This window comes from Rhamphochromis sp. 'chilingali' (genome assembly GCF_963969265.1).
Source record: "Rhamphochromis sp. 'chilingali' genome assembly, chromosome: 1".
Classification (NCBI taxonomy): domain Eukaryota; kingdom Metazoa; phylum Chordata; class Actinopteri; order Cichliformes; family Cichlidae; genus Rhamphochromis; species Rhamphochromis sp. 'chilingali'.
This window is the reverse complement of record NC_137929.1, coordinates 68,825,434-68,850,327: the sequence shown is the minus strand read 5'-3', so window position 1 is coordinate 68,850,327 and position 24,894 is coordinate 68,825,434. Positions and strand designations below refer to the sequence as shown.

General features: G+C 41.6%; 1 protein-coding gene across 1 annotated transcript; it reads left to right on the top strand.

Moving 5' to 3' along the window:
- The first annotated feature begins 1,306 nt into the window (after positions 1 to 1,306).
- Positions 1,307 to 24,233, top strand: LOC308396040 (protein NLRC3-like). Its single transcript, XM_080881100.1, has 11 exons — positions 1,307 to 1,369; positions 3,304 to 3,406; positions 4,415 to 4,552; positions 4,627 to 4,728; positions 6,383 to 6,461; positions 7,083 to 7,311; positions 9,906 to 11,709; positions 15,995 to 16,156; positions 20,406 to 20,579; positions 22,172 to 22,218; positions 22,394 to 24,233. The coding sequence occupies exons 3-11, from the start codon at positions 4,464 to 4,466 to the stop codon at positions 22,975 to 22,977; spliced, it is 3,270 nt and encodes a 1,089-aa protein (XP_080737226.1). The 5' UTR covers positions 1,307 to 1,369; positions 3,304 to 3,406; positions 4,415 to 4,463; the 3' UTR covers positions 22,978 to 24,233.
- The last annotated feature ends 661 nt before the right edge of the window (positions 24,234 to 24,894 follow it).

Here is a 24,894-nt window from a genome sequence, read left to right as displayed (position 1 = left end):
CTTCAGGCGGCCGTGCCGATCAATAATTGGACAGATGCTTTCAGCTCTGCTCTAACTGCTAGCATTGTTTCTGGATGTGTGATTAAAGCCAGCTGTCTCTGTCATCCGTGAGCTGTAGGCTGCAGCAGAGTATAGATGTATGATATTCATGAGTGTCTGAAAGAAACTGAGGACATTTATAGATCCTAAGACCCATTTGGAGTCTCCTCAACATGAAATCCAGCTTCATGTTTATATTTCATCAAAGCAGGAAGTGCTGAGCTCAGCAAATCCATTTATTATTGACCTGGTTAGAATCCCAATGAGGAGAGCAACATTTATTATGTTGATTATCAGCAGAAAGGAAGAACCAATCATTCCTCAGATTCATGTTTATCCACATTATCAATAAAAGCCAGAAGCATAAAAAGACATTTATCAATAAATATTCTGAACATTTGATTACAATGAGCAGAATTAAAGAGCTTTTTATACGTTTCACTTTTTTAGGTTCACAGAGTCAAATTTAGCTTGAAAGTCAAAACAAAGAAATCCCAGATTTCCATCTTAATGAATGAAATGACTTAAAGTCAGTCAGCTGTTTTCTGCTTTATACTTTTACTTGTTGTGAAAGTAAAGTAAATTCAAAAGTTACTGCACCAATGCGCTATGAATACTACTGTTACTACTGTTACGACTGCAGGGTGTTCAGAATGTTGCTGCTAGGCTTCTGACAAAGCATCACAAACACTCCCATGCCACTCCCCTGCTGATTCAGCTGCACTGGCTCCCTGTCAAGTTCAGGGCCCATTTTAAGATCATAATCATGAGCTATAGGGCCCTGCACGGTGTAGCTCCAACTTACATAAGTGATCTTCTTCTTCCTTATCACCCCAGCAGGTCCCTGAGGTCTTGTGACCAGGGGTTGCTGGTTGTCCAGCATACAAGGTCAAAAAACAAAAGGTGACAGAGCGTTTGTATCAGTGGCTCCCAGACTCTGGAACTCGCTCCCTTTGAGTTTGAGATCTGTGGACTCACTCATGTCTTTTAAAAAGCAGTTAAAAACCTATTTGTTTAAACTTGGTTTTGGTTGATTTTGTTTTGTTTGAGATTTTAATGTCTGTTTTCTGCCTCTGTAAAGCACTTTGTGATTTTATCTTGAAAGGTGCTATATGAATAAAATTTTACTTTTTACTTTACTTTACTCAGCGTCACCCTGAGCCAGTCCGAGCAGTCAGACAACATATTTTGAGCCCAGCACATGAAGGTGTGGCTCACACTTTTCAGGTAGAGTCCCGCCTCCTTCCAGGAAGCAGCTCACCTGTTTGTCTGTGTTTAGTGTCCAGGTGTGGAGTGGAGCTTGTTGTTCGTGTCTCTGTGTGAAGAAACTGTAAGTTTGCTTTGTTTCCTCCTTTAACAGTTTGAATGTTTGTTTCTGCTCTGTGATGTTTGGACCAGATGTTCAGCTCTTCTTTCAGGATAAACTTTAATCACTCTTGTGTTTGAAGACAAATCCACATGATTATGGATTATTGATATTCAGTAACTCTGTACTGAAACATTTGTTACTGTGAACAACAATTTTAATCATCAGTCTGTGTGGAACACTGATCAGTAATCTGATGTAACATTGACCTTCCTTTAAATAAAATAATTTTGTTCTTAAGAAGTTGATATTTACGTTTTACTGAAGTGACATAAAAAACCCCACAATGAGTATTTAGGCATGTTTAAAATCCTACTATCCTACTGATAATGTCTGCATGTGGAGGTTTACATGCAAAATGTGCAGAAAACTCTCTGAGAAAAAACGTGTTTGAACTTTTTATTGTGTTCCATTGTTTTCATGCTCACTTTGTACTCAGTTCTCCTGGATTTGGTTCCAAACCTTTTCCAACTAATGCCTTGAATCTTATCTTAAATACAATTACAAAGTTCCATAATGGTATGTCAAGATGAATTGATACATGTTAAACTCAGTTCGTTGTAATTAAGTACTCTTAGTGAGTCATAAAGTTAAAGTTAAAGTTTCACAGCCTGAAATACATTTATAGCTCCATACACCTCACACAAGAATGTGTGAGGTGTATGGTTCAGAACCCTGATTCTATTTAAATTTGTTGAAAGGTAAATACACATTAACTTTTAAAGAAGGTTGTTTTTGTTCCCTTTAAGAAAATTTATTCCACGGATAAGAGGAGATTCATTTAACCCTTTGTCTGTGCTCTGTAGCAACTTCATTATTCTATAAAAAATACATTTTTAGAGTAGGTATATGTAAAGGTTAACATCACCACAGAGGACACAATGAGAAACACAAATAATCACAAATGAACATTACTCAGTGCTGTTATCTGCTATCAGAGTCCTTATGTATCAGGGACTCAGTGAACTCTGTCTCTTGTAACTTAGTTGGAAATGTTCAGGTGTGAAGGCCTAAACCACTTTAACAGAATCGGACGGATGTGTCCAGATGATCAGGTCTGAGACCTGGTTGTCTCCTGGTCAGCAGAGTTGAGGACCTATAAAGCAGGAAGCAGCCTGTTGATGTTTTCATGTAACAAGGACTCAGATTTTTTAATAACAAACAGAAGGAAGGATTAAAAAACAGAAAGAACAGAGTGGAATATCATTTTAATAACCTCATCAATAGTCAGACACTCTCAGACATGAGGAAATGTTCAGGTAAACAATCCCCTGCTGGCAGCTGATGATTGAGGCGTCACAGAAACTGTTGGAACAGAAAGAGCAGAACAGGACATGAGACATTTTTATTTGCTTTACCTACATAAAACAAATCTGATGTATGATTTAACATATAAATCAAATATACTAATATGTGTTAGTGTTCAAACAGGCCTGTTAAATAACATGTTGTTACTGTTGGTGCCTCACAAAGATCAGCTGTGCTGCAAACTGAAACTATGCTGTGTGCAGTTACCAGTTTTTCTAGTTTAAACTTCAATGAAAATTATTACATTGGCTGAAAACACCAAACATCATAAAAAGTAGTTTTGTTTCTTACAAATATGGAAAACAAAGGAGGGAAATAATGCTGACTTGGAAAGTTTTTTGTTTGTATCACTTTGAAAGACAGCCATTAAAAGTATGTTGTTTTACCACTACCAAGCTATGTTAATTTTAACAATGATGTATTTTTCAAAGAACTTTACTCATAATTATAATTTTGGAGAAAGACACAAAGTCATTTCCTTATGTTAATAAAATGAAGCCACTTAGAGAGAAGAAATTTAAATCTGACATAAATGATCAGAAATTTATCTTAAAATCTGCTTCCTCTTCCTTGCACCTCTCCTGCTTCAGGTTGAGTCCCGCCTCCTTCCAGGAAGCAGCTCACCTGTGTGTCCGTGTTTAGTGTCCAGGTGTGGAGTGGAGCTTGTTGTTCATGTGTGTGTTTGAAGAAACTGTAAGTTTGCTATGTTTGCTCTGTAAAACAGTTCGTCTTTAGTAGTGCAACAGGCAGTGAGACATTTCTGTTTACTTCACATAACGTAAATCTGATTTATGATCTGAATTAATGTGTAAATGAAATAAACTGATGTGTTAGTCTTCATATAATTAATAAACAGAAAAACAAATATCCAAAATCTGCACCAGATGTGATCAGAGAGCTGCTGAACATGTTTTCATGTTAGTATCTGTATCATCCATGGAAAAAGTACTGATTCAGTTCACCAACAAGGTTCAGGGGAATGGCTGCAATATTTCCCAAACAGAGCCATCCAATAACAAAAGAGAGAATTATTTCTCTTTTTGAATTTGTTTCTGCTTAATTAGCAATCAATAATTGAACATAAGTATACACTCAAGTAGGTAATAAAGCCATCAACCTAAATTTACAAAATTAAACACCATCAAACAAAAATAGAATTAAATGAGTGTTTGCACAATAAAAGCAATGGTTTTATGTTAAACTAGAGCTATGTACTTATGTATGTATGTATGTATATATATATGTATATATTGTACTATTCTTAGTTAGTGTATTGTCTGTCTTGTCTTAATGTTGGTTTAAAATGGAGCACTGTAACAAAAAATAATTTCCCCCAGGGATCAATAAAGTATTCTGATTCTGATCACCAATGAGATTGAGCAGGTTTTTAAAAGTTTTTAAATTAATGAGAAATTGGGCTGCTCATATGATAAGGGGCAGGTTAAAGGTCAGAAGCCAACACCAAAAAGACTCTATCAAAATAAAAACAAAGTCTTCTTATTTTGAAAATTTCTGCACACATTATTCCTGAATTTACATAGACAAAATGTCACTTCTTATTTATCTCATTAGCAGTAAATTGGAGTGTGTGTTGTTCTCTGCACATTCAACAGGAATAATCAGTGTGTGTCAGTGAATGCATCTTGTGTGCTTCATGATTTCAGTTGATGTGCACATGAATGATTTGTGTTTTCTCTGCAGGTGAAGGTAGAAAGTGTGTGTAAGCTGATGTGGATGTGAATTGAGCAGCATGGATCAGTGTGAGGACAGAGAGGAGGGAGTCCCTCCCTCTAAAAGCACTCTGTGTGGGGAACATGAGAGCCAGACCAAAGCTCAGAGGTGAGACGACCATCTCTAACCATTCTCCATGTCACAGCTCAGCACTCACATCACTGCTCCATCATTATTCACAGGAACCAACCTGGACCTACACCTAGCTGTGTGTCCTTACAGAGCAGCAACTCTAAATATCACTACGTTGATTTTAAAGCCCAGCAAGCGTCTGCTGCAGAGAGGTGAGCTCTTTAAGTTCAATAAATAGTACAATAAATAGTTCATGTACAATAAATAAATAAAACAACTGACTGTGGATTATCAAACTGTACAAAGCCTGGTTACCTCTGTACAGAAGTCCCTGAGCCTCTGATCCTTAGGATATTATCACGATAGGTTAATGAAAACTTATTTAAGCCAGTGGTAAGCAGGGTTCCCCAACACATACTACCTTGCCTGAATGGTTCCCCCTGAAGTAAGGGGGAAGATACAATCAACAGCCATCTTCATTAATGGTAGGAGCAACAACTGAGCACAAGATTGATAAATTACATTGAATTTCAGAGAGGATACATTATAATTTAATTTAGCAAGGGCAACGCAAACAGCACAATCAGTTAAAAATAATCAAATCATTGTGAAATTGGGGTGGTGCCCAGAGTACAACGTCCTGTTCCTGCATACTGTGGTGTTTTTATGTAGCTTATCTGAAAAAAATTTATATAAACAGCGTTCATATAACTTCTTATTTCATTGTGTATTCCTTACGTATCCAAAGTGTCTTTAGGGTTTCGCCAGCTTAGTTTATCTCATAGCCGACTTGCTAACAGCATGGCCTCTTCAACTGTCCCCCTACACTTTCATGCTCATTGTGTCGGATATTTAGTTACTCCTCTGCCTTCTTTAGCAGTATTGATACTTGTAATAAATGTAGCCTATTTACAGCTCTGGAGACAGGAACACTGAACTGGACACTCGGCTTCGCACACCCTGAAAAACCTGTAGCTAGCCAGGCCCCTGTAGTAGGTACAGCTGAAAATAGAATAGGCCCCACTAGCTGTCCCTAGGGATACACTCCCCAAGTGACCAGGGAAACAGGATGGCTGGGGGACAGTGAGGCAGAAGCATAGTCTTAAACAGAAGCCTTCTAGGGGGATCTACATAGATGCTAAAAATGACAGCCTCAACATGGCATTTAATCTGTTATTAGACTCAATTGGCTTTTCTCAAAATGTAAAAGAACCCACCCACCACTTTAACGACACTCTAGATCTTGTTTTAACATATGGACATTTAACAGTGCTTCCTGAAAACCCTCTTCTGTCTGATCATTTCCTTATAACATTTAAATTTACAATAATCGATTACACAGCAGTCGGGAGTAGACTTCTTCACAGTAGATGTCTTTCTGAAAGTGCTGTAACTAAGTTAAAGAATATAATCCACCCACTGTTATCATGAAGTCCAACACAGAGCAGAGCAGCCACCTGGACATTTCTCCAACAATAAACATGGCCAACACTATTGCTGTTGTGTGTGTCACCCATGATACTCGTTTCCTTCGCTGTCTCTTAGTTCATAGTTTCCATTTTAAATTTTATTTTATTTTCTTGTTTGTTTTGTTTTGGGTTTTCTGCATCAATAAAGCTGCCGTTTTCAGTTACCTCCTGTGTGTTCAAGTCATGTGTTTGTGCCCAACCTTTGCCTGCCACACATCACATTCATGAGAGTTTGATTATGATTTCATTTCCACTTGATTCTGCGCTATTCTGCATTAAATGTTCAGTGTAACTGAGTTCTGACTGATTTTTCTAATAATAATAACATTAAAATAATGTCTTGTCTTGTTGTTATAATGCCTCATTATGTTAATCTTATTCTTCCTTATTCCTCCAGAGTTGACCGGGAGAGCTCAAAGATTCCCAGCGGTCAGTCTTCCCAGCAGCATCAAACAGATCTGAACCCTATATTTATGGTATGTACAACAACTACTTTTTTTTTTTCTTTTTTAATGTTGTGGCTCGGGAAGTACAGCCACTTTTCCATCAAACACAAGGTTGGTGGTAAAACCTTTGGTTTTTATTTATTCTGTAGTACTGGAAATGAGCCAAGGCAAGGCAAAGTGAGGCAAATTGGGAATCCAGTTCTGCACCATTTAAAGAAAATGATACATTCTGGCAGCTGGGCATGCCCGAACAATTTGACAGTATGTCTTATTATATGTACCATTTACTAATTTGACCAATCTTGACCTCAGCAGCTGCATTTTACCCATAAACTGTTTGCTGTATTCTGATTGTCCAGCGTTAGGTCTAGTGTCTAGCATTAGGCTCCAAACATTCCTTTTTGATAAAGCTAATACTTAAGGATGGATCAGGTGATCTGTCTATCTGTCTATCTCTAAAGAGACAGATATCTGTAGATAGAGAGTGAGAGATAGATATCTCTTTACTGTGTGCATCTTCCATTTCCCGTTTTATTTTTTTTGTGTTTGTCATTCTTGATCTCCCTGTTTTCCTGTCTTGTCTTTCACCAGCCATTGAGTCAGTATTATTGGGTGACTGTGACATTCACATGGTGTTCTGTTCTGTTCAAGGTCCTGCAGGACAACATCATCATTTTTGTGAGAAACGAACTGGAGAGGATACAAAAGGTTCTAAGCTCAGATAACTCAGAATACTTGCAATGTCAAGGGGGTTGTGCGGATGTTTTGGAAGATGAGGATGAAGAGCAGAGGAGGAGCACCAAAGAGGCATTTGTGAAGATCACACTGCACTTCTTAAGGAGAATGAAGCAGGAGAAGCTGGCAGCCAATCTAAAGACCAGTAAGGGGATATTTCCAAAAAAGCAGGCATTTCCAAAGTCAAGATAACTGCGGCCAACTTAAAAACTAGAAAATCCAGCGGCACTACCCAATCTTAAATCTTCACCATTATAAAAATACAATAGAAAATGATGTATTTCTTCGGAATTGCATTTAGAAAAATGATAAACCACACAGGATATTGACTATGAATTGCTAATGCAACCCAGCACTCTGCAAAGTGTTAAGCCAATGTGTGACCCACCTCCCGCTAGGACAGGTTAAATACAAGAGCAGTATATTTAGACAAGAGTAATATTGTTTGAACTCACTTTATATATATATATATATATATATATATATACATCTAAAAACATTTAGATATATACATTTAGTATATAGAACTACCGTATTTTCACGACCATAAGACGCACTGTACTAAAAGGCGCAGTCTCAGTCATGTGTGCCATTACTGTATTTAACACACACATAAGGCGCACTGGATTATAGGGAGCATACAAGTGTGCGTATTTAAAAATAAAGCAGGAGCAAAACAAAGTTTGGTACTCACATTTTTATCATCAATCAAACCCATCGAAGTCCTCATCCTCTGTGTCTGAATTGAACAGCTGCGCTAAATCTCCATCAAACATTCCAGGTTCACTTTCTTCACCGTCAGAGTCACTTTCCGTGCCGTGCGGCTCCTCGGAAATGATGCCGGCTTTTGCAAAAGCTCGAACAACAGTGCCAGCAGACATGTTAGCCCAAGCATCTACAATCCATTGGCAAATTGTGGCGTAACTCGCCCGGCGCTGCCTTCCACTCTTGGTGAAACTGTGGTCTCCATCGGTCATCCATCGCTCCCAGGCCGCTCGCAGCCTTACTTTGAACGGGTGGTTCACACCGATGTCCAGCGGTTGGAGTTCCTTTGTCAGGCCTCCCGGAATGACAGCAAGCTCACAGTTCATTTGTTTCACTAGTTTTTTCACATCGGCTGTGAGATGGGCACGCATAGAGTCACAGATTAAGAGCGATAGTGATGCGTGGAAAAAACCACCTGGTCTCCTTACATACACCTCCCTCAGCCACTCTTTCATCATTTCCTCATCCATCCAACCCTTTTCATTTGCCTTAATGATGATTTCTGCTGGAAACTTCTCTTTAGGCAAAGTCTTTCGCTTAAAAATCACCATAGGCGGCAGTTTCTGTCCATTAGCATGGCAGCCAAGCACAACAGTAAAAGAAGACTTTTCGTGCCCCGTTGTGCGTATCGCTACCGTGCTGGTCCCCTTCTTCTCCACAGTGTGACTCACTGGGATGTCAAAAGTGAGCGGGACCTCGTCCATGTTTCTGATGTGGCTGGGCTGGATGTTTTTGTCGCCAATGTGTTTGCTGCAGTAGGAGCGGAAGATGGCCAGCTTTTCATTATAATCCGCTGGAAGTTGCTGCGCTACCGTAGTCCTGGTCCGGATGGAAAAATGGCACCGTTTCATAAAAAGTGAAAGTGAAACTGCTTTTAGCCAAATGGTGACCGTCGAAACGCTTCTCCCGCTCGTTCTTTGCTCGATGATCCACCGCTCGAGTCTTTCCTCCAACTCGGGCCACCTCGCCTTATGTCCGCGGAAACTCAGCTGCGTTTTCTTGACCTGCCGGAGCTTGTTTTCTAGCTTCCTCCATTTGCGAACCATCGATTCGTTAATCTTAAATTCTCTCGCCGCTGCTCGATTTCCATGTTCCTCCGCGTAGCTGATGGCCTTCAGTTTAAACTGTGCTTCGTAAGCGTGTCTCTTTGCCATTTTCAGGGTTGTTAAAACAATGATGTCCTGCATAACGCACATACCTGTTCTTTTATACAGGTATGTGCGATAAAGTCAACGTCCACACTTCACCCTTTAGCGTTCTCATGGTGTTCTCTACTACGTCCTCATTACAACACACAGGGCGCACTGCGCTATAGGGCGCGCCATACTTTTTGAAGAAAATCTAAGACTTTTAAGTGCGCCTTATGGTCGTGAAAATACAGTAACAGTTGTAGTTCAAAAACATTTAGTGGGGCCCACTATGGAGCCCCAGCCTACACTTTAGGAATTACTCTTCTAAAGATATAAGCACATTGATAAATTGGGCATTTACTAATGCAGTGTTTTCCAACCACTGTGCCACAGCACATAGGTGTGGTGTGAGAAGTGATCAAGTGTGTTATACTCTAATTAAAGGTGTTGTCAACTGACAGTAAAAAGAAGTCGAAGAAGAAATTACATGGTCATGCTGAGACAACGCAGAGTATAATTGCAACAGATAAATATCTGAAAAGTAGTTAACCGGTCCCTGAGAAAGTTCTGACCCAGATGAAGGCCCTAGCATGAGTAGTGGTCAGAAGAAAGATTAAAAAAAAGATATACTGGGAACAATTCCGCTATACCTGGTGTGCAGGAAAAAATTATTAATGTGTGATATTTTGGTTTGGTGGTGTGCTGTGGGATTTTTCTAAAGTGAAATATGTACCATAGCTAAAAAATGTTGGGAAACATTGTACTAACGTTTCATGAAATTGAAACGTCATACCTTCAACTGACTCTATCACTGATTTTTTTGGTTTGTTTGTTTTTTGTTTAGGAACTTCCATTAGGAACTGGCATTGGAGTCAGCATGAACTTAAGTCAAACCTGAAGAAGAAGTTCCAGTGTGTGTTTGAGGGGATTGCTAAAGCAGGAAATCCAACCCTTCTGAATCAGATCTACACAGAGCTCTACATCACAGAGGGAGGGACTGCAGAGGTCAATGATGTGCATGAGGTCAGACAGATTGAAACAGCAAACAGGACACCAGACAAACCAGAAACAACAATCAGACAAGAAGACATCTTTAAAGCCTCACCTGAAAGAAATAAACCAATCAGAACAGTGCTGACAAAGGGAGTGGCTGGCATTGGGAAAACAGTCTTAACACAGAAATACACCCTGGACTGGGCTGAAGACAAAGCCAACCAGGACATCCAGTTCATATTTCCATTCACTTTCAGAGAGCTGAATGTGCTGAAAGACCAAAGGTTCAGTTTGGTGGAACTTGTTCATCACTTCTTTCCTGAAACCAAAGAAGCAGGAATCTGCAGCTTTGAAGACTTCCAGGTTGTGTTCATCTTTGATGGTCTGGATGAGTGTCGACTTCCGCTGGACTTCCACAAAACTACAATCCTAACTGACCCTAGAAAGTCCACCTCAGTGGATGAGCTGCTGATAAATCTCATTATAGGGAACCTGCTTCCCTCTGCTCACCTCTGGATAACCACACGACCTGCAGCAGCCAATCAGATCCCTCCTTACTCTGTTGACATGGTGACAGAGGTCAGAGGGTTCACTGATCCACAGAAGGAGGAGTACTTCAAGAAGAAATTCAGAAATAAGAGGCAGGCCAGCAGGATCATCTCCCACATCAAGACATCACAAAGCCTCCACATCATGTGCCACATCCCAGTCTTCTGCTGGATCACTGCTACAGTTCTGGAGGATGTGCTGGAAACCAGAGAGGGAGGACAGCTGCCCAAGACCCTGACTGAGATGTACATCCACTTCCTGGTGGTTCAGGCCAAAGTGAAGAAGGCCAAGTATGATGGAGGAGCTGAGACAGATCCACACTGGAGTCCAGAGAACAGGAAGATGATTGAGTCTCTGGGAAAACTGGCCTTTGATCAGCTGCAGAAAGGAAACCTGATCTTCTATGAATCAGACCTGACAGAGTGTGGCATCGATATCAGAGCAGCCTCAGTGTACTCAGGAGTGTTCACACAGATCTTTAAAGAAGAGAGAGGACTGTACCGGGACAAGGTGTTCTGCTTCATCCATCTGAGTGTTCAGGAGTTTCTGGCTGCTCTTCATGTCCATCTGACTTTCATCGACTCTGGACTCAATCTGCAGGAAGAACAACAAACAACCTCCCAGAAGTCTGAAACAAGAGAATCTGCAGAGAAACACTTCTACCAGAGTGCTGTTGACAAGGCCTTACAGAGTACAAATGGACACCTGGACTTGTTCCTGCGCTTCCTCCTTGGTCTTTCACTGCAGACCAATCAGACTCTCCTACAAGGTCTGCTTACACTGGCAAGAAGTAGCTCACAGACCAATCAGAAAACAGTTGACTACATCAAGGAGAAGCTCAGTGAGAATCTGTCTGCAGAGAAAAGCATCAATCTGTTCCACTGTCTGAATGAACTGAATGATTGTTCTCTAGTGGATGAAATCCAACAGTCCCTGAGATCAGGAAGTCTCTCCGATGAACTTTCTCCTGCTCAGTGGTCAGCTCTGGTCTTCATCTTACTGTCATCAGAAAAAGATCTGGATGTGTTTGACCTGAAGAAATACTCTCCTTCAGAGGAGGCTCTTTTTAGGCTGCTCCCATTGGTCAAAGCCTCTAACAAAGCTCTGTAAGTAGTCAAGTCAAGTCAACTTTATTTATATAGCACATTTAAAGGACATCAAGTGACGGCCAAAGTGCTGAACAGAGGGATAATATAAACAAATAAAAAGAATTAAAATAGATAAGATGAAAACGTTATAGAAAACATTGTGAGACATCCATATATCTTTGTAAAAATATATGTGTACATGCAAATATGCACATATCTATACATTAAAAGGGGAATCATAGTTTCTCCATTTGATCACAAAGCCAAGTTAAACTGCGTTAGCCAGCATGCCACTGGGGCACGATTTACAGTCCAGTGCCAGAAAAGTAGCTGTGATTACCTACCTGGCACTGTGCACACCGTCGACAGCTTTAGAAGACAGATACTTGAATGCGGTTGTCAGGGTTCCTGGGTTGTATTTTCAGTTTGTTCATGTTCGTTCACATTTCCTGCCTTGTTGTGCCAGTTCCTTTCCTGTGTGATGTTAGTTTGATTAAGTTCAGCTGTGTACTCACCGGTCTCTCATTATCATCCTCATCAGTGCATTTAAGTCCTCAGTTTCCACTCGCTCACTGTCTTGTCATTGATGTTGTTTGTTTTCAGTTCAGTTCAGTCAGTCAGTCAGTCAGTCCAGTTGAGTTCAGTTGAGTTGAGTTCAGTCCAGTCCAGTCCAGTCTAGTCCAGTCCAGTCCAGTCCAGTCCAGTCAGCCAGCCATTCATCTCCTGCTCTCGTTGTGTCATCCTTTCCGATAAACACCATTATCCTGCACCGTGAGTCCTGCGTTTGGGTCCTCTTCTTCTCATCCACACACAAGACCCTGACAGCGGTGACAGGCCAAACAGTAGTACATGCAGAGGGCAGCAAGGGCTCGCGTTAGGCTGGTAAGTCAGGTCCCCAGGAGAGTCAATCACAGGAAAAACGATAAGATTCAGTTTTTCCAGGGTCAAATAAAAAAGCCATGCTCTAAGGCTAAAACAGTAAAATTAAATACTAATTTTAATATGATAATCTAGATCAGATCTCTAATCCTTAAACCTAACCAAGGAAGAAAAAATGGCAGATTAGACTGAAAGTTTAGGCACATAACGATGTGTGCTACTGGGAAAGTTTCTGGGCTGCCTTTCCTTTTAACAGCCTTCCTTCATTGAAAGCAATGCATTATTAGGGACTGTAACATCTAGTCCTTTTTACTGAAACTTTAGCGAAAAATTAAAATGGAGCTAAACAGGGAGAACACACACATGGAGAGCAGCGGCAGACAGACACGCCAGCATACGCTCACCCGGAAGTCTAGCCCACAGCTTGTGTGTATAAGACATAACACATAAGTCCATTTTTCTTTTTTAAAATTGTTTATTAAAAAAAAGATAATCAGGTACACAATATTTAAAACCGACACAATGTAATTTCTATAGGCCCCTCAAAACATTGGCAGCACTCATCAAGTATATGATACTTTCTTTTAGTTATTTCATAGCTGCAGAAATTGTCACAATTTCTAGAACATTTTAGTGTGACCCTTATCAAATGACCAATATTGCCCACCTTATGATAATCAATAACTTTTCAAACATGAAAAAAAAATCCTTACCAATTTTTTTTCATATCAAAAGCATGTAGACTTATCCGATGTTCTCTTCAATTCAGTTTGTCTCGGATGTTTGAAAAATGTCATAATCAGTGTTCTTATTGCAGAAGTATTATGCCTTACCACCCTAACCAGTTTACGCTCTCTACAGGGTGGGCCATTTATATGGATACACTGTAATAAAATGGGAATGGTTGTTTTTCTTGTGACATTACCAATAAGTTTTGATGTGTCACATGGCCCTCTTCCTATTGAAAAAACAAAAGTTGTGTCCAAGATGGCCGACTTCTAAATGGCCACCATGGTCACAAACTATCTTGAGGAGTTTGCCCCCTCACATATACTGATCTGCCACAAACAGAACTTTAATATCACCAACCATTCCCATTTTATTACGGTGTATCCATATACACCAATGGCCCACCCTGTATAATTATTCAGCTTTTATTACCAAGCAGTCAGCGTATCCATTTTACCAAATTAAGAACATAGGACATAGGACTTAGGTTTACCAGCCTCAGGTTTCTAACACAGATTTCTTATATTCATTTTTTTTCTGGCTGTCAGTTGGTTTGTAACTTACTGTTAGTTTTTTTTTTTCTCTTTTTCTTTTACATCTCTGATATGGCAATCATCATGAAATCCAAGTTAAAGGAAAACTTGGACTTCACCTTATTGGTCATTTAAGTTTTGAAGGTTTTCCAAGTGTGTTCAAAAGTGGGCTGCTAGGTATCAGAAAATTACAGCAAAGTAATAAAAATTATGTCTTCCTTGAAGGCTTCCATAATTGGAGTTCCCACTGAATTACATTTTACTCATTGCTTTTTTGGTATTTTAGAGCAAATGTTTTACAATTAATTCATAACATTTTAGTTTCTCTCACATTGAAAGGAGTGTTTGCAGGCTGCAATTATATCCTACACTAAGCAAAATATTATCGTACTGTTTCCCAAACAAATGCCCTGGTGCAATATTTGTGTTTGTTTTCACTCCCTCCTGTCATATTTTTTAAATCCATCCATCCGTCCATCTTCATCCGCTTTATCCGAGGCTGGATTTTTTAAATCATGTTCTAAAATATATATAATTGTTTCTGAAGAAATTAGCTTTCCAATAATAAGGCAGATTTCTTTTAGTATGGTTACAGTTTTTACTAACCTCTAAACCATAAGTCATGGAAAGTGGATTTTACAAGAACTGAGGGCTTTCCTTAACCATACTTAAACAGCTTATTTTAAATAAAAGATGAGCTGATTGTCTATAGCATTGTTCGGTATGTTATTATAAAAAAAAAAAGATTATTTTGAACTGTATCAAGGAACAATACTCACAGATTTTAAAATTAGGAAAGTGATCAGCAGTACTATATGACTGTACCTGCAGGTACTGAACTAAATTGGTAAATGGTAAATCGCCTGTATTTATACAGCGCTTTACTAGTCCCTAAGGACCCCAAAGCGCTTTACACATCCAGTCATCCACCCATTCACGCACACATTCGCACACTGGTGATGGCAAGCTACATTGTAGCCACAGCCACCCTGGGACGCACTGACAGAGTGCTAGACTAGAATCGCTAAATCTAACAAGTCCTTACTGGTTTCCATTTAAATAATGTGGTATATCTGTGTTTTAATGAGGAAATGTAATATATATGTATTTTAAGTTATTTTGTTATGCATTAGGTGTAGGGATGGGTATTGATAAGATTTTCACAATTCCGATTCCATTTTCGATTCTGTTTAATGATTCGATTCTTTATCGATTCTCTTTAAAAAAGGAGAACACTAAGGTCGATTAGCTTAGAACTTTGTTTTATATCTTCTCTTTGAACAAGATAGAAATTTAGGAGTAACATGGCCTTACAAACCCAGCAGTGAGATCTTAAGAGATCCAGCCTACGGCTCTTCAATGTGGTGTCACAGGGACCCCGGGGAAAAAAATTGTAAATGTAAAATAATAAAATAAATATTCTTCTGTAGCAATAACAAAGTACAACATAAATTATTCTGTAGCAATTACACAAGAATATCCAGTAATGTCCCTGCCTACAATTAAACACATTCACTTACCGATCGGGGGCATCTGCTGTGGCAAATGGGTGCAAGCCTTTTACCATAAGCTTAGTCACTGCTCGGTAACATTAGTCTATCCTGGCTTGAAAGGAGACGCTACCGGTAGACTGCAGCAAGAACTGCCAGCGAGCGCCAGCCAGACTCTGTCTGTGTCTCTCATCATGGTCACCTAAACGCACAGTAATGGCAGTAATGGCAGATAAGGCAGATCGCGCTAACATAATATGCACTGTTAGTTGATTATTTACCTGCCGCATTAACGGGAGAGGATGTGCAAACGTTACCGCTGCTGCTGGGTTGAGATTCACGAGTCCGGAGCGGAATTAAAAACACGACATTCATTTAAGGTTATCACGTGTTTTGTGAGCAAATGCTTTTGCATATTCGTAGTGTTTCCTGCCAGGTAAATTACGCTCCGCAACGTAGTGACGTCATTCAGGGCGACTGGAATCGATAAGGGAATCGTTTGCAAAAATGGCAAACAATTCCAAGGAATTGAAACAGTGGGAACCGGTTCTCAAATAGAACCGGTTTTCGATACCCATCCCTAATTAGGTGCATATTAAACTTTTTATCTTTCTTGTTTGGGTTGAACACTTAAATTGGTTTCATTTGATCCTAAATACCTTTGTTTTTCAGACTGTCTGGCTGTAACCTTTTGGAGAGAAGCTGTGAAGCGCTGTCCTCAGTTCTCAGTTCAATGAGAATGGTGGACCTGAGTAACAACAACCTGCGGGATTCAGGCGTTAAGCTTCTGTCTGTTGGACTAAAGAGTCCACACTGTACACTGGAAGCTCTCAGGTCAGGATCCAAACTTTTCCAAAAATTATTAAATCAATTATATTCGTGTAATTAAACCCTTATGAAGGTAACATCGAGGGAACAGTTTACCCTGCCCGGGATAGGGTTACCGGGGCCCCGCCCTGGAGCCAGGCCTGGGGAGGGTGCCCGAGGGCGAGCGTCTGGTGGCCACCACCCTCAGGAGGCGCCATAGGGGTCGGCTGCATTGTGTGTCGGGCGACGGACAGGAGAGGAGGCCCTGGCGGACTGATCCCCAGCTGCCAAGACTGGCAATTGGGACATGGAATGTCACCTCTCTGGTGGGGAAGGAGCCTGAGTTAGTGCGTGAGGTTGAGAGGTACTGGCTAGATATAGTCGGGCTCACCTATACGCATGGCTTGGGCTCTGGAACCAGTCTCCTGGAGAGGGGCTGGACTCTGTCTCAGTCTGGAGTTGCCCCTGGTGAGAGGCGGCGGACTGGGTTGGGTATTTTAATATCCCCTCGGCTTGCTGCCGGTACGTTGGGGTTTTTCCCGGTGGGTGAGAGGGTTTGTTCCCTGCGCCTTATGGTCGGGGAACGGGTCCTGACTGTCATCTGCGGTTATGCGCCGAGTGGCAGTTCAGAGTACCCAGCCTTCTTAGAGTCCCTGGGTGGGGTGCTGGAAGGTGCGCCACCTGGAGACTCTGTTGTCCTGCTAGGAGACTTCAATGCTCACGTGGGTAATGACAGTGAGAACTGGAGGGGCGTGATTGGGAGAAACTGCCTCCCTGATCTGAACCCGAGCGGTGTTTTGTTATTGGACTTCTGTGCAAATCACAGTTAGCCATAACAAACACGTTGTTCGAACATAAGAGTGTCCATAAGTGCACGTGGCACCAGGACGCTCTAGGCCACAGGTCGATGATCGATTTTGTAATCGTATCACCAGACCTGCGACCATATGTTCTGGACACTCGGGTAAAGAGAGTGGCTGAGCTGTCAACTGATCACCACCTGGTGGTGAGTTGGATCAGGTGGCTGGGGAGGACGCTGGACAGACCTGGCGCACCTAAACGCGTAGTAAGGGTGTGCTGGGAATGTCGAGCAGAGGCCCCAGTCCGTGAGATCTTCAACGCACACCTCCGGCAGAGCTTCAACAGCATTCCGAGGGAGACTGGGGACAATGAGTCCGAATGGACCATGTTCAGCGTCTCCATTGCTGAAGCTGCTGCATTGAGCTGTGGCCGCAAGGTGGTTGATGCCTGCCGTGGTGGTAATCCCTGAACCAAATGGTTGACACCAGAGGTGAAGGGAGCCACCAGGCTGAAGAAGGAGTCCTATTGGGCTTGGTTAGCCTGTGGGACTCCAGAGGCAGCCGACAGCTATCGACAGGCCAAGCGTAATGCGACTCGGGCAGTGGCTGAAGCAAAAACTCGGGTGTGGGAGGAGTTAGGAGGGGCCATGGAAAAAGACTTCCGGACTGCCTCGAAGAGATTCTGGCAAACCGTCAGGCATCTCAGGAGGGGAAAGCAGTGCTCTACCTGCACTGTGTATAGTGCTGGCGGAGCGCTGCTGACTTCGACTGAGAAAATTGTCAGGCGGTGGAAGGAATACTTCGAGGACCTCCTTAATCGCACTGACACGTCTTCCGAGGAGGAAGCAGAGTCTGTGGATGAGGGGAATGACCCGCCAATTTCCGGAGGCGAGGTCACTGAGGTAGTTAAACAACTCCTTGGTGGCAGAGCCCCTGGTGTTGATGAGGTCCGCCCTGAGTTCCTGAAGGCTCTGGACGTTGTAGGGCTGTCCTGGTTGACACGCCTCTGCAATGTTGCGTGGAGATCAGTGGCAGTACCTGTGGACTGGCAGACCGGGGTGTTGGTCCCCAGCTCTAAGAAGGGGGACTACAGGGGGATCACACTCCTCAGCCTCCCTGGGAAAGTCTATGCCAGGTTGCTGGAAAGGAGAGTTCGTCCGCTAGTCGAACCTCGGATACAGGAGGAACAATGCGGCTTTCGTCCTGGTTGTGGAACACTGAACCAACTCTTTATCCTCTCGAGGATACTTGAGGGTGCATGGGAGTTTGCCCAACCAGTCTACATGTGTTTTGTGGACTCGTAGAAGGCATTTGACAGTGTCCCTCGGGGTGTCCTGTGGGAGGTGCTGCGGTAGTATGGGGTGTCTGGCCCATTGCTATGGGCCATTCGATCCCTATACAACCGTTGCAAGAGCTTGGTTCACATAGCCGGCAATGAGTCGGACTCATTCCCGGTGGGTGATGGACTCTGCCAGGGCTGCCCTTTGTCACCAATTCTGTTCATAATTTTTATGGACAGGATTTCTAGGCGCAGCCAAGTGGTGGAGGGCTTTCACTTTGGTGGCCTCAGAATCTCATCTCTGCTTTTTGCGGATGATGTGGTTCTGTTGGCTTCATCAGGTGAAGGCCTCCAGCTCGCATTGGAACGGTTCGCAGCCGAGTGTGAAGCAGCGGGAATGAGGATCAGCACCTCCAAATCTGAGGCCATGGTTCTCAGCTGGAAAAAGGTGGAGTGCCCACTCCGGGTCAGGAATGAGTTCCTGCTCCAAGTGGAGGAGTTCAAGTATCTCAGGGTCTTGTTCGCGAGTGATGGGAGAAGGGAGCTGGAGATCGACAGACGGATTGGGGCTGCAGCTGCAGTAATGCGGACGCTGCACCGGTCCGTCATGGTGAAGAGGGAGCTGAGTGTAGAAGCGACGCTCTTAATTTACCGGTCGATCTACGTCTCTACCCTCACCTATGGCCACGAGCTGTGGGTAGTGACCGAAAGAATGAGATCGCGGATATAAGCGGCGGAAATGAGCTTCCTCCGAAGGGTGGCTGGCCTCTCCCTTAGAGATAGGGTGAGAAGTTCGGCCATCCGGGAGGGGCTCAGAGTAGAGCCGCTGCTCCTCCACATCGAAAGGAGCCAGCTGAGGTGGTTCGGGCATCTGACTAGGATGCCTCCTGAGCGCCTCCTGGGTGAGGTGTTCCGGGCATGTCCCACCGGGAGGAGGCCCGGGGCAGACCCAGGACACGCTGGAGAGATTATATCTCTCGGCTGGCCTGGGAACGCCTTGGTGTTCCTCCGGATAAGCTGGAGGAGGTGGCTGGGGAGAGGGAGGTCTGGGCTTCTCTGCTTAGGCTACTGCCCCCGCGACCCGGCTCTGTATAAAACGGATGAAGATGGATGGATGGAGGGATGAATGGATAATTAAACTTTCATTTCATGTTTTTAAGAGGCAAAGCGTGAAATGGACATGGTGAACCTGCGTGTCTATTGCATGTTTTGCCATGATTCTGAGTTGAAGAGGGAGAATATAATACAGGAGACATAGCATGATGGAGATTGTGAAAACAGACAGAAGGAGACAGAGCGCTAAAATCATTGAAATCAGGAAGATGGAACACACCAGGAAAGATAAATAACCTAAATCTGACTAAGACAGGAGAAGCAAAACTGAACACGATGTACACAGGACAAGTGACTATCACAATAAAATGGACAGAGACCCAGGCAGAGACCTAAACTTAAGAGACACTACTAAACATACTGAAAAGGTAAACAAACACAGAGATATAGGTGAGGTGTGGGAGAGGGCGGAAAAGAGAGACAGAAAGAAAGGGACAGAGAGAGAGACAGTATAAAGAGAGAGACAGAGAGATGCAAAGCAACTAACATAACAGAGCAAAAATTAAGAACCATAACAGATTTCAGATGCAGAAGAGAATAATATACACAGAGACTAAGACCAATATTTAAAAATTTCAAAAAGTCCAGAATCAATCTCAATATACTTGGTCAACGAAGATACGATGAGGATAAATATAAAGAGAAAGAGCTGTCTAGTTAGTTATTGTCATGGTCTTTGTTCTTTGACCTAAACCCTTCAAAAATGGCAGATTACCTTGGGTAAAAAACTGACAGTTGAGGCACAAATAAAAAAAAAGTTGCCTCAACAAAAGGACACTTTGGGCACCCATCAGGAAAGGGGCGGGTGCTCCCCTCTGCACGTGCCTGAGCTGGATCCAGAGCAGCTGGGTCCAGAGCAGCTGGGTCCAGAGCAGCTCAATCCACAGGTTTAATCTTGTAGTTTTCCTGACCCAGCCAACCCAGGAGCTGTTCACAAGCCCCCCCACCCTGAGATGCACTGGCATAGGTTTGGGATCTAAGAATGCATCTTTTTTGTTTTTTTACATATCGGTTATTATATTAATAGTTGATTTATTTATAAATTAATGTATTAATGTAACGTATTAATGGCACATTTCTGTAGGCTGTCAGGCTGTCTGATCACAGAGGAAGGCTGTACTTCTCTAACTTCAGCGCTGAGCTCCAACCCCTCCCATCTGAGAGAGCTGGACCTGAGCTACAATCATCCAGGGCACTCAGGAATGAAGCTGCTGTTGGCTGGACTAAAGGATCCAAGCTGGAGACTGGACACTCTTAGGTATGGGGAGAATGTCTAATAGAGGAGGAAGAGCTGGAAACATTTCCAGTGAAAACTGAAAGCCTTTTCACTGGAACATTTACTGTGTCCTTCACTCACTTCCTGTTTGTTTCTCAAAACTTAAAATGTACAGCTCTATCACTTCTGACATAAATGAAGTAAGAAAACCTAATTTTTCTTACTTCAGGAATGTTTATAGGGTTACTCAAGTTGGGCTAGCTGGCATCTAACGATGTAAACACAGCAAAGACAAGCTGGAGAATAAACGCAAACTTTTTTTGCCTCAATAAATCTGAACTTGAGGGTCTTTGATGGTCAGAGACAAATGCAATTTAATAGCAGGAACAGATGCTGAAAACAGGCCAAACTTCAGTCAGAAGAATACCTGAAGCGATCCGTTCTCAGCACGAGGTCAGTCATTTATATACTGTGGCATAATTTGGATTACTTGCTACGAAAAATTCCTTATCCTCAGCTTCCTGCACCCATTGATATGTTTGTTAGCCTCAGAGTGATTCTTTTTATGACTTTATAAAAAATTTGCTGTCTGGTAAACCATGAGCTGATGATTAGTACGATTGATATGTAAAAAGAATTTGGTCATTAATTGGTTTCCAGCACTGCATACAAAGATATTTTCCTGTTGCACTTCGACACACACTTGACTGCCCATATGGAAAAGAAATAGTAAAAACATATATGATTTACTCATGAAAGTGGCCACTTTCTCATTACTTTCATATATTTTTTTAGTAAGTATATAAAACATACAAGTTTCATTATATAATTTTTCAAGGGATCTTATATGTGCTTTCACTCCTGTATGCTTTTCATACAAGTTTCATACAAGACAGATAAAAACTTTATAAGATTTATATATATCTTTTCCATATGGTTGACATTAGAGGGGAGATCTCACAGGCAAGGAAAAAATTATGCTTCCTGGGTACTAGTCGTATCTTCATCATAAACGAAAGACAGCCTCACAACACCCCCATGTGACAATAATAAACAATAGCTTTAAATGATGAAAAGGGGTTTAGAAGCCCTGTAACTCATGGGATATAAACGCATCACAAGTTAAAAAAGAAAAGGGCATAAATTAAATCTGTCAATGCTGACAGAAAGGACTCTGGTGCAGACTCAGATTTTAGGAAAAGAGAGTTCACAAGTTTATTTACAATCCAACAGTGCAACATATATACAAGGTGTCTCCAGGGAAAGGAACGCAGGAAAATAGTCCACACTCTCGCTCCTCTTCAGCCACTTATGCTCATGCTCCTCCAGACTCCATACCACTGGAACAAACAGGTATCCAGGAAGTACAGGGGATTTGTATTGAAAAGACATGAGTTCACAGTTTGAGTCAGTCATATTTCATTCAATACAGTGGTGTACTGACAGATCCAGGATCAGACCAAATCATCAGCAGTTTGATCCACGTATGGATTGAAGTGTATTTCTGAAAATGTTGGACTGTTTCTTTATCAGTGTCTAACAGTATGTAGACACTGATAAATATGAGAGCGATGTAATGTCCATGTGTGCATGCTGAAGACACTGTGCTGCTCTGACCCCCCTCCTCCTTTCAGGGTGGAGCCTGCTGGAGAACGATGGTTGACACCAGGTCTGAGGAAGTGTAAGTGTGTTTTTAATGTGATTCATGAAAACAAAGCAGCACACATTCAACCATCTTCAAACTGTCACATCACTCATTCACATCTCTGATGTCAGGAGTCATCATCAAAGTGTCAATCAATGAACAGATGATGGATCAATAACTGCAGCTAGATTGTGTTTGTTCTCTCCATCAGATTCCTGTCAACTCACAGTCGACACAAACACAGTTCACACAAACCTCCAACTATCTGACAACAACAGCCAGGTGACATATGTGGAGGAGGTTCAGTCGTATCCTGATCATCCAGACAGATTTGATATTTGCCCTCAGCTGCTTTGCAGAAATGGTCTGACTGGTTGCTGTTACTGGGAGGTTGAGTGGAGAGGAAATGTTCGCATGTCTGTGAGTTATAGAAGAACCAGAAGGAAAGGAGAGAGTCCTGACTGTGTGTTTGGATGGAATGATCAGTCCTGGAGTTTGTGGTGCTCCAATTATATTCCTATTTGTGTCTGGCACAATAGCATAAAAACATCCATCTCCATCTCCTCCTCCTCCTCCTCCTCCTCTGTCTCTAACAGAGTAGCAGTGTATGTGGACTGTCCTGCTGGCACTCTGTCCTTCTACAGAGTCTCCTCTGACACTCTGATCCACCTCCACACCTTCAACACCACATTCACTGAAACTCTTTATCCTGGGTTTACAGTCTGGTCTGGTTCGTCAGTGACTCTGTGCAGGTTTGAGTGTAAAGAGCATCCTCCTGTTAGAGAAACAGTCTGACTGTTGAACAGACTGTTGTTCAATCTGTACATATCAGTCTCTTTTACTCAGTAACACGTTTTCAGATTCATGGATTCAATCAGTTCTTAAAAAGTTCTTTTAAACTGTTCTAAACGATTCCTTGGAAACTTCTTCCTCTTCAGTCCTTAAAAAATGGAAGCTACCATTATTCCAGGGTCCAGATGTTTTTTTCTTTCTTTTTTCACTCAAAGCATGGAATTTACAGTGTCGCTCATGCTGTGGTTATTTGAGTCATTTTTGGAAGCAGGACAGGAAGGAAGGTCTGAACAGAGAAGATAAGAACACAGTTTTTGAGAAGACATTTGGGAGTTTCAGAGGTACACCTAAATTTAGCACAGCAACTTTACTACATCATTTCTGTGACCGGATTGTTCAATAACAGTACAATCATGTTGGTTTATGGAAAGATGTTCCTAAATAGATTTCAGTCTAAGCTGCTGTGGTTAAATTGATGTTTTTTTGTTTCAGTAGGAGTGAAATCTTCAGCTTATCCCCGTTTATGAATAGTAAATAAAGAATAACGCCCAGTCTTATTATGGTAAATGTAATACAAAGGTCTACAGATGAGTATATTTACATATGATTTTGCAAATGATGTTAAAATAGTCTTTTTTTTTTTTTTAAATGTAATCAAATAATGTAATCTGTGTGATGAAAAGAGCGTGCTCTTTAGACTTAGTGTTGATTCTGAATCAAATAGAAAAGCCTGTACTGGTCTGGTGTCAAGAGAAGTGGAAACTCATTATCAACTTTCTCAAGAGAAATCAGAGTGGTGCAAGCCTGTGAAGAGGATGTAAAAAATGTTGTCTGAGAATATTTAGTTTTTATTTCTTGTAGTTTGGTGCAGTGATAAGAGATAATATTTGAGAATCTATATTTTAACCAAATCACTGTGGAGTTAAAATTTGGAAATGTAATTGTTGTTTTTCTCTGCTCACTTGTGTGGAGTTGATTTGAAGCCGAGAAGACTTGGATTACTTTCAACTGAGTAACTGCTTCCATATGTGGGCTTGCGCTAGCAAGACTGGGAGAAGAATGCATTACTGGCCAGGACTTGACTCTCTCCCTACTCTCTCAACCATCCACAGACCAGTAGATGAAATTGTAATCACCATAGGGTAGATTAGGAAGTTTATGGAATTTTTTTTAATTAATCTGACTGTATAATTGAGATCATCTGATTAAGCGGTTTTCTTTGTTCCTGCAACATTGCTTAAATAAATATTCCATTTGGATTTAAAGTCTATATTGTCGAAATTCCCTTTATGGCTCTAATAGTACAGGTTCAAACTTCTGTTTGAGTATTGCATCTTTAAATGGCTCTTTCCAAAAGAGAACCCTTTTCATGTCTTTTTCCACTCAAAGCTTCACATTGGATATCAGTATGTAGTGTTTCTCTGAAGCTTAGTTCACAACCAGCTCCTTTGCATTTTCAACAAGAAATCCAGCTTCATGTTTATCTTTCATCAAAGCAGAAAATGCTGAGCTCAGCAAATCCATTTATTATGGACCTGGTTAGAATCCCAATGAGAAAAGCAGCATTTATTATGATGTAGTCAAAGGAGCTTGCAAAGAAAAGTGTCTGGACTCCTTTAAGTTGCTTGAAGACGTTTCACCTCTCATCCGAGAAGCTTCTTCAGTTCTAAGGTCAAATGGTTGAGAGTCCCACTATCAGATGAGTCATTTTTGTACTGAACGCTTTTATTTCAATCTGCTGTTTAGCTGTAAAGGACAAGAAAACTTAAACAAAAGGCTCTCAGTTTCCTCTTGGATTAAACTGATTATTTTGTTTGTTTGTTTTTTAAAATTATCTGTTAAAGTTCTAATTCAGGAAATAAATTTAAGTGACAATGCAGATAAAATTAAATCTTAAATGACTCAAAAAAATGGTTGTTA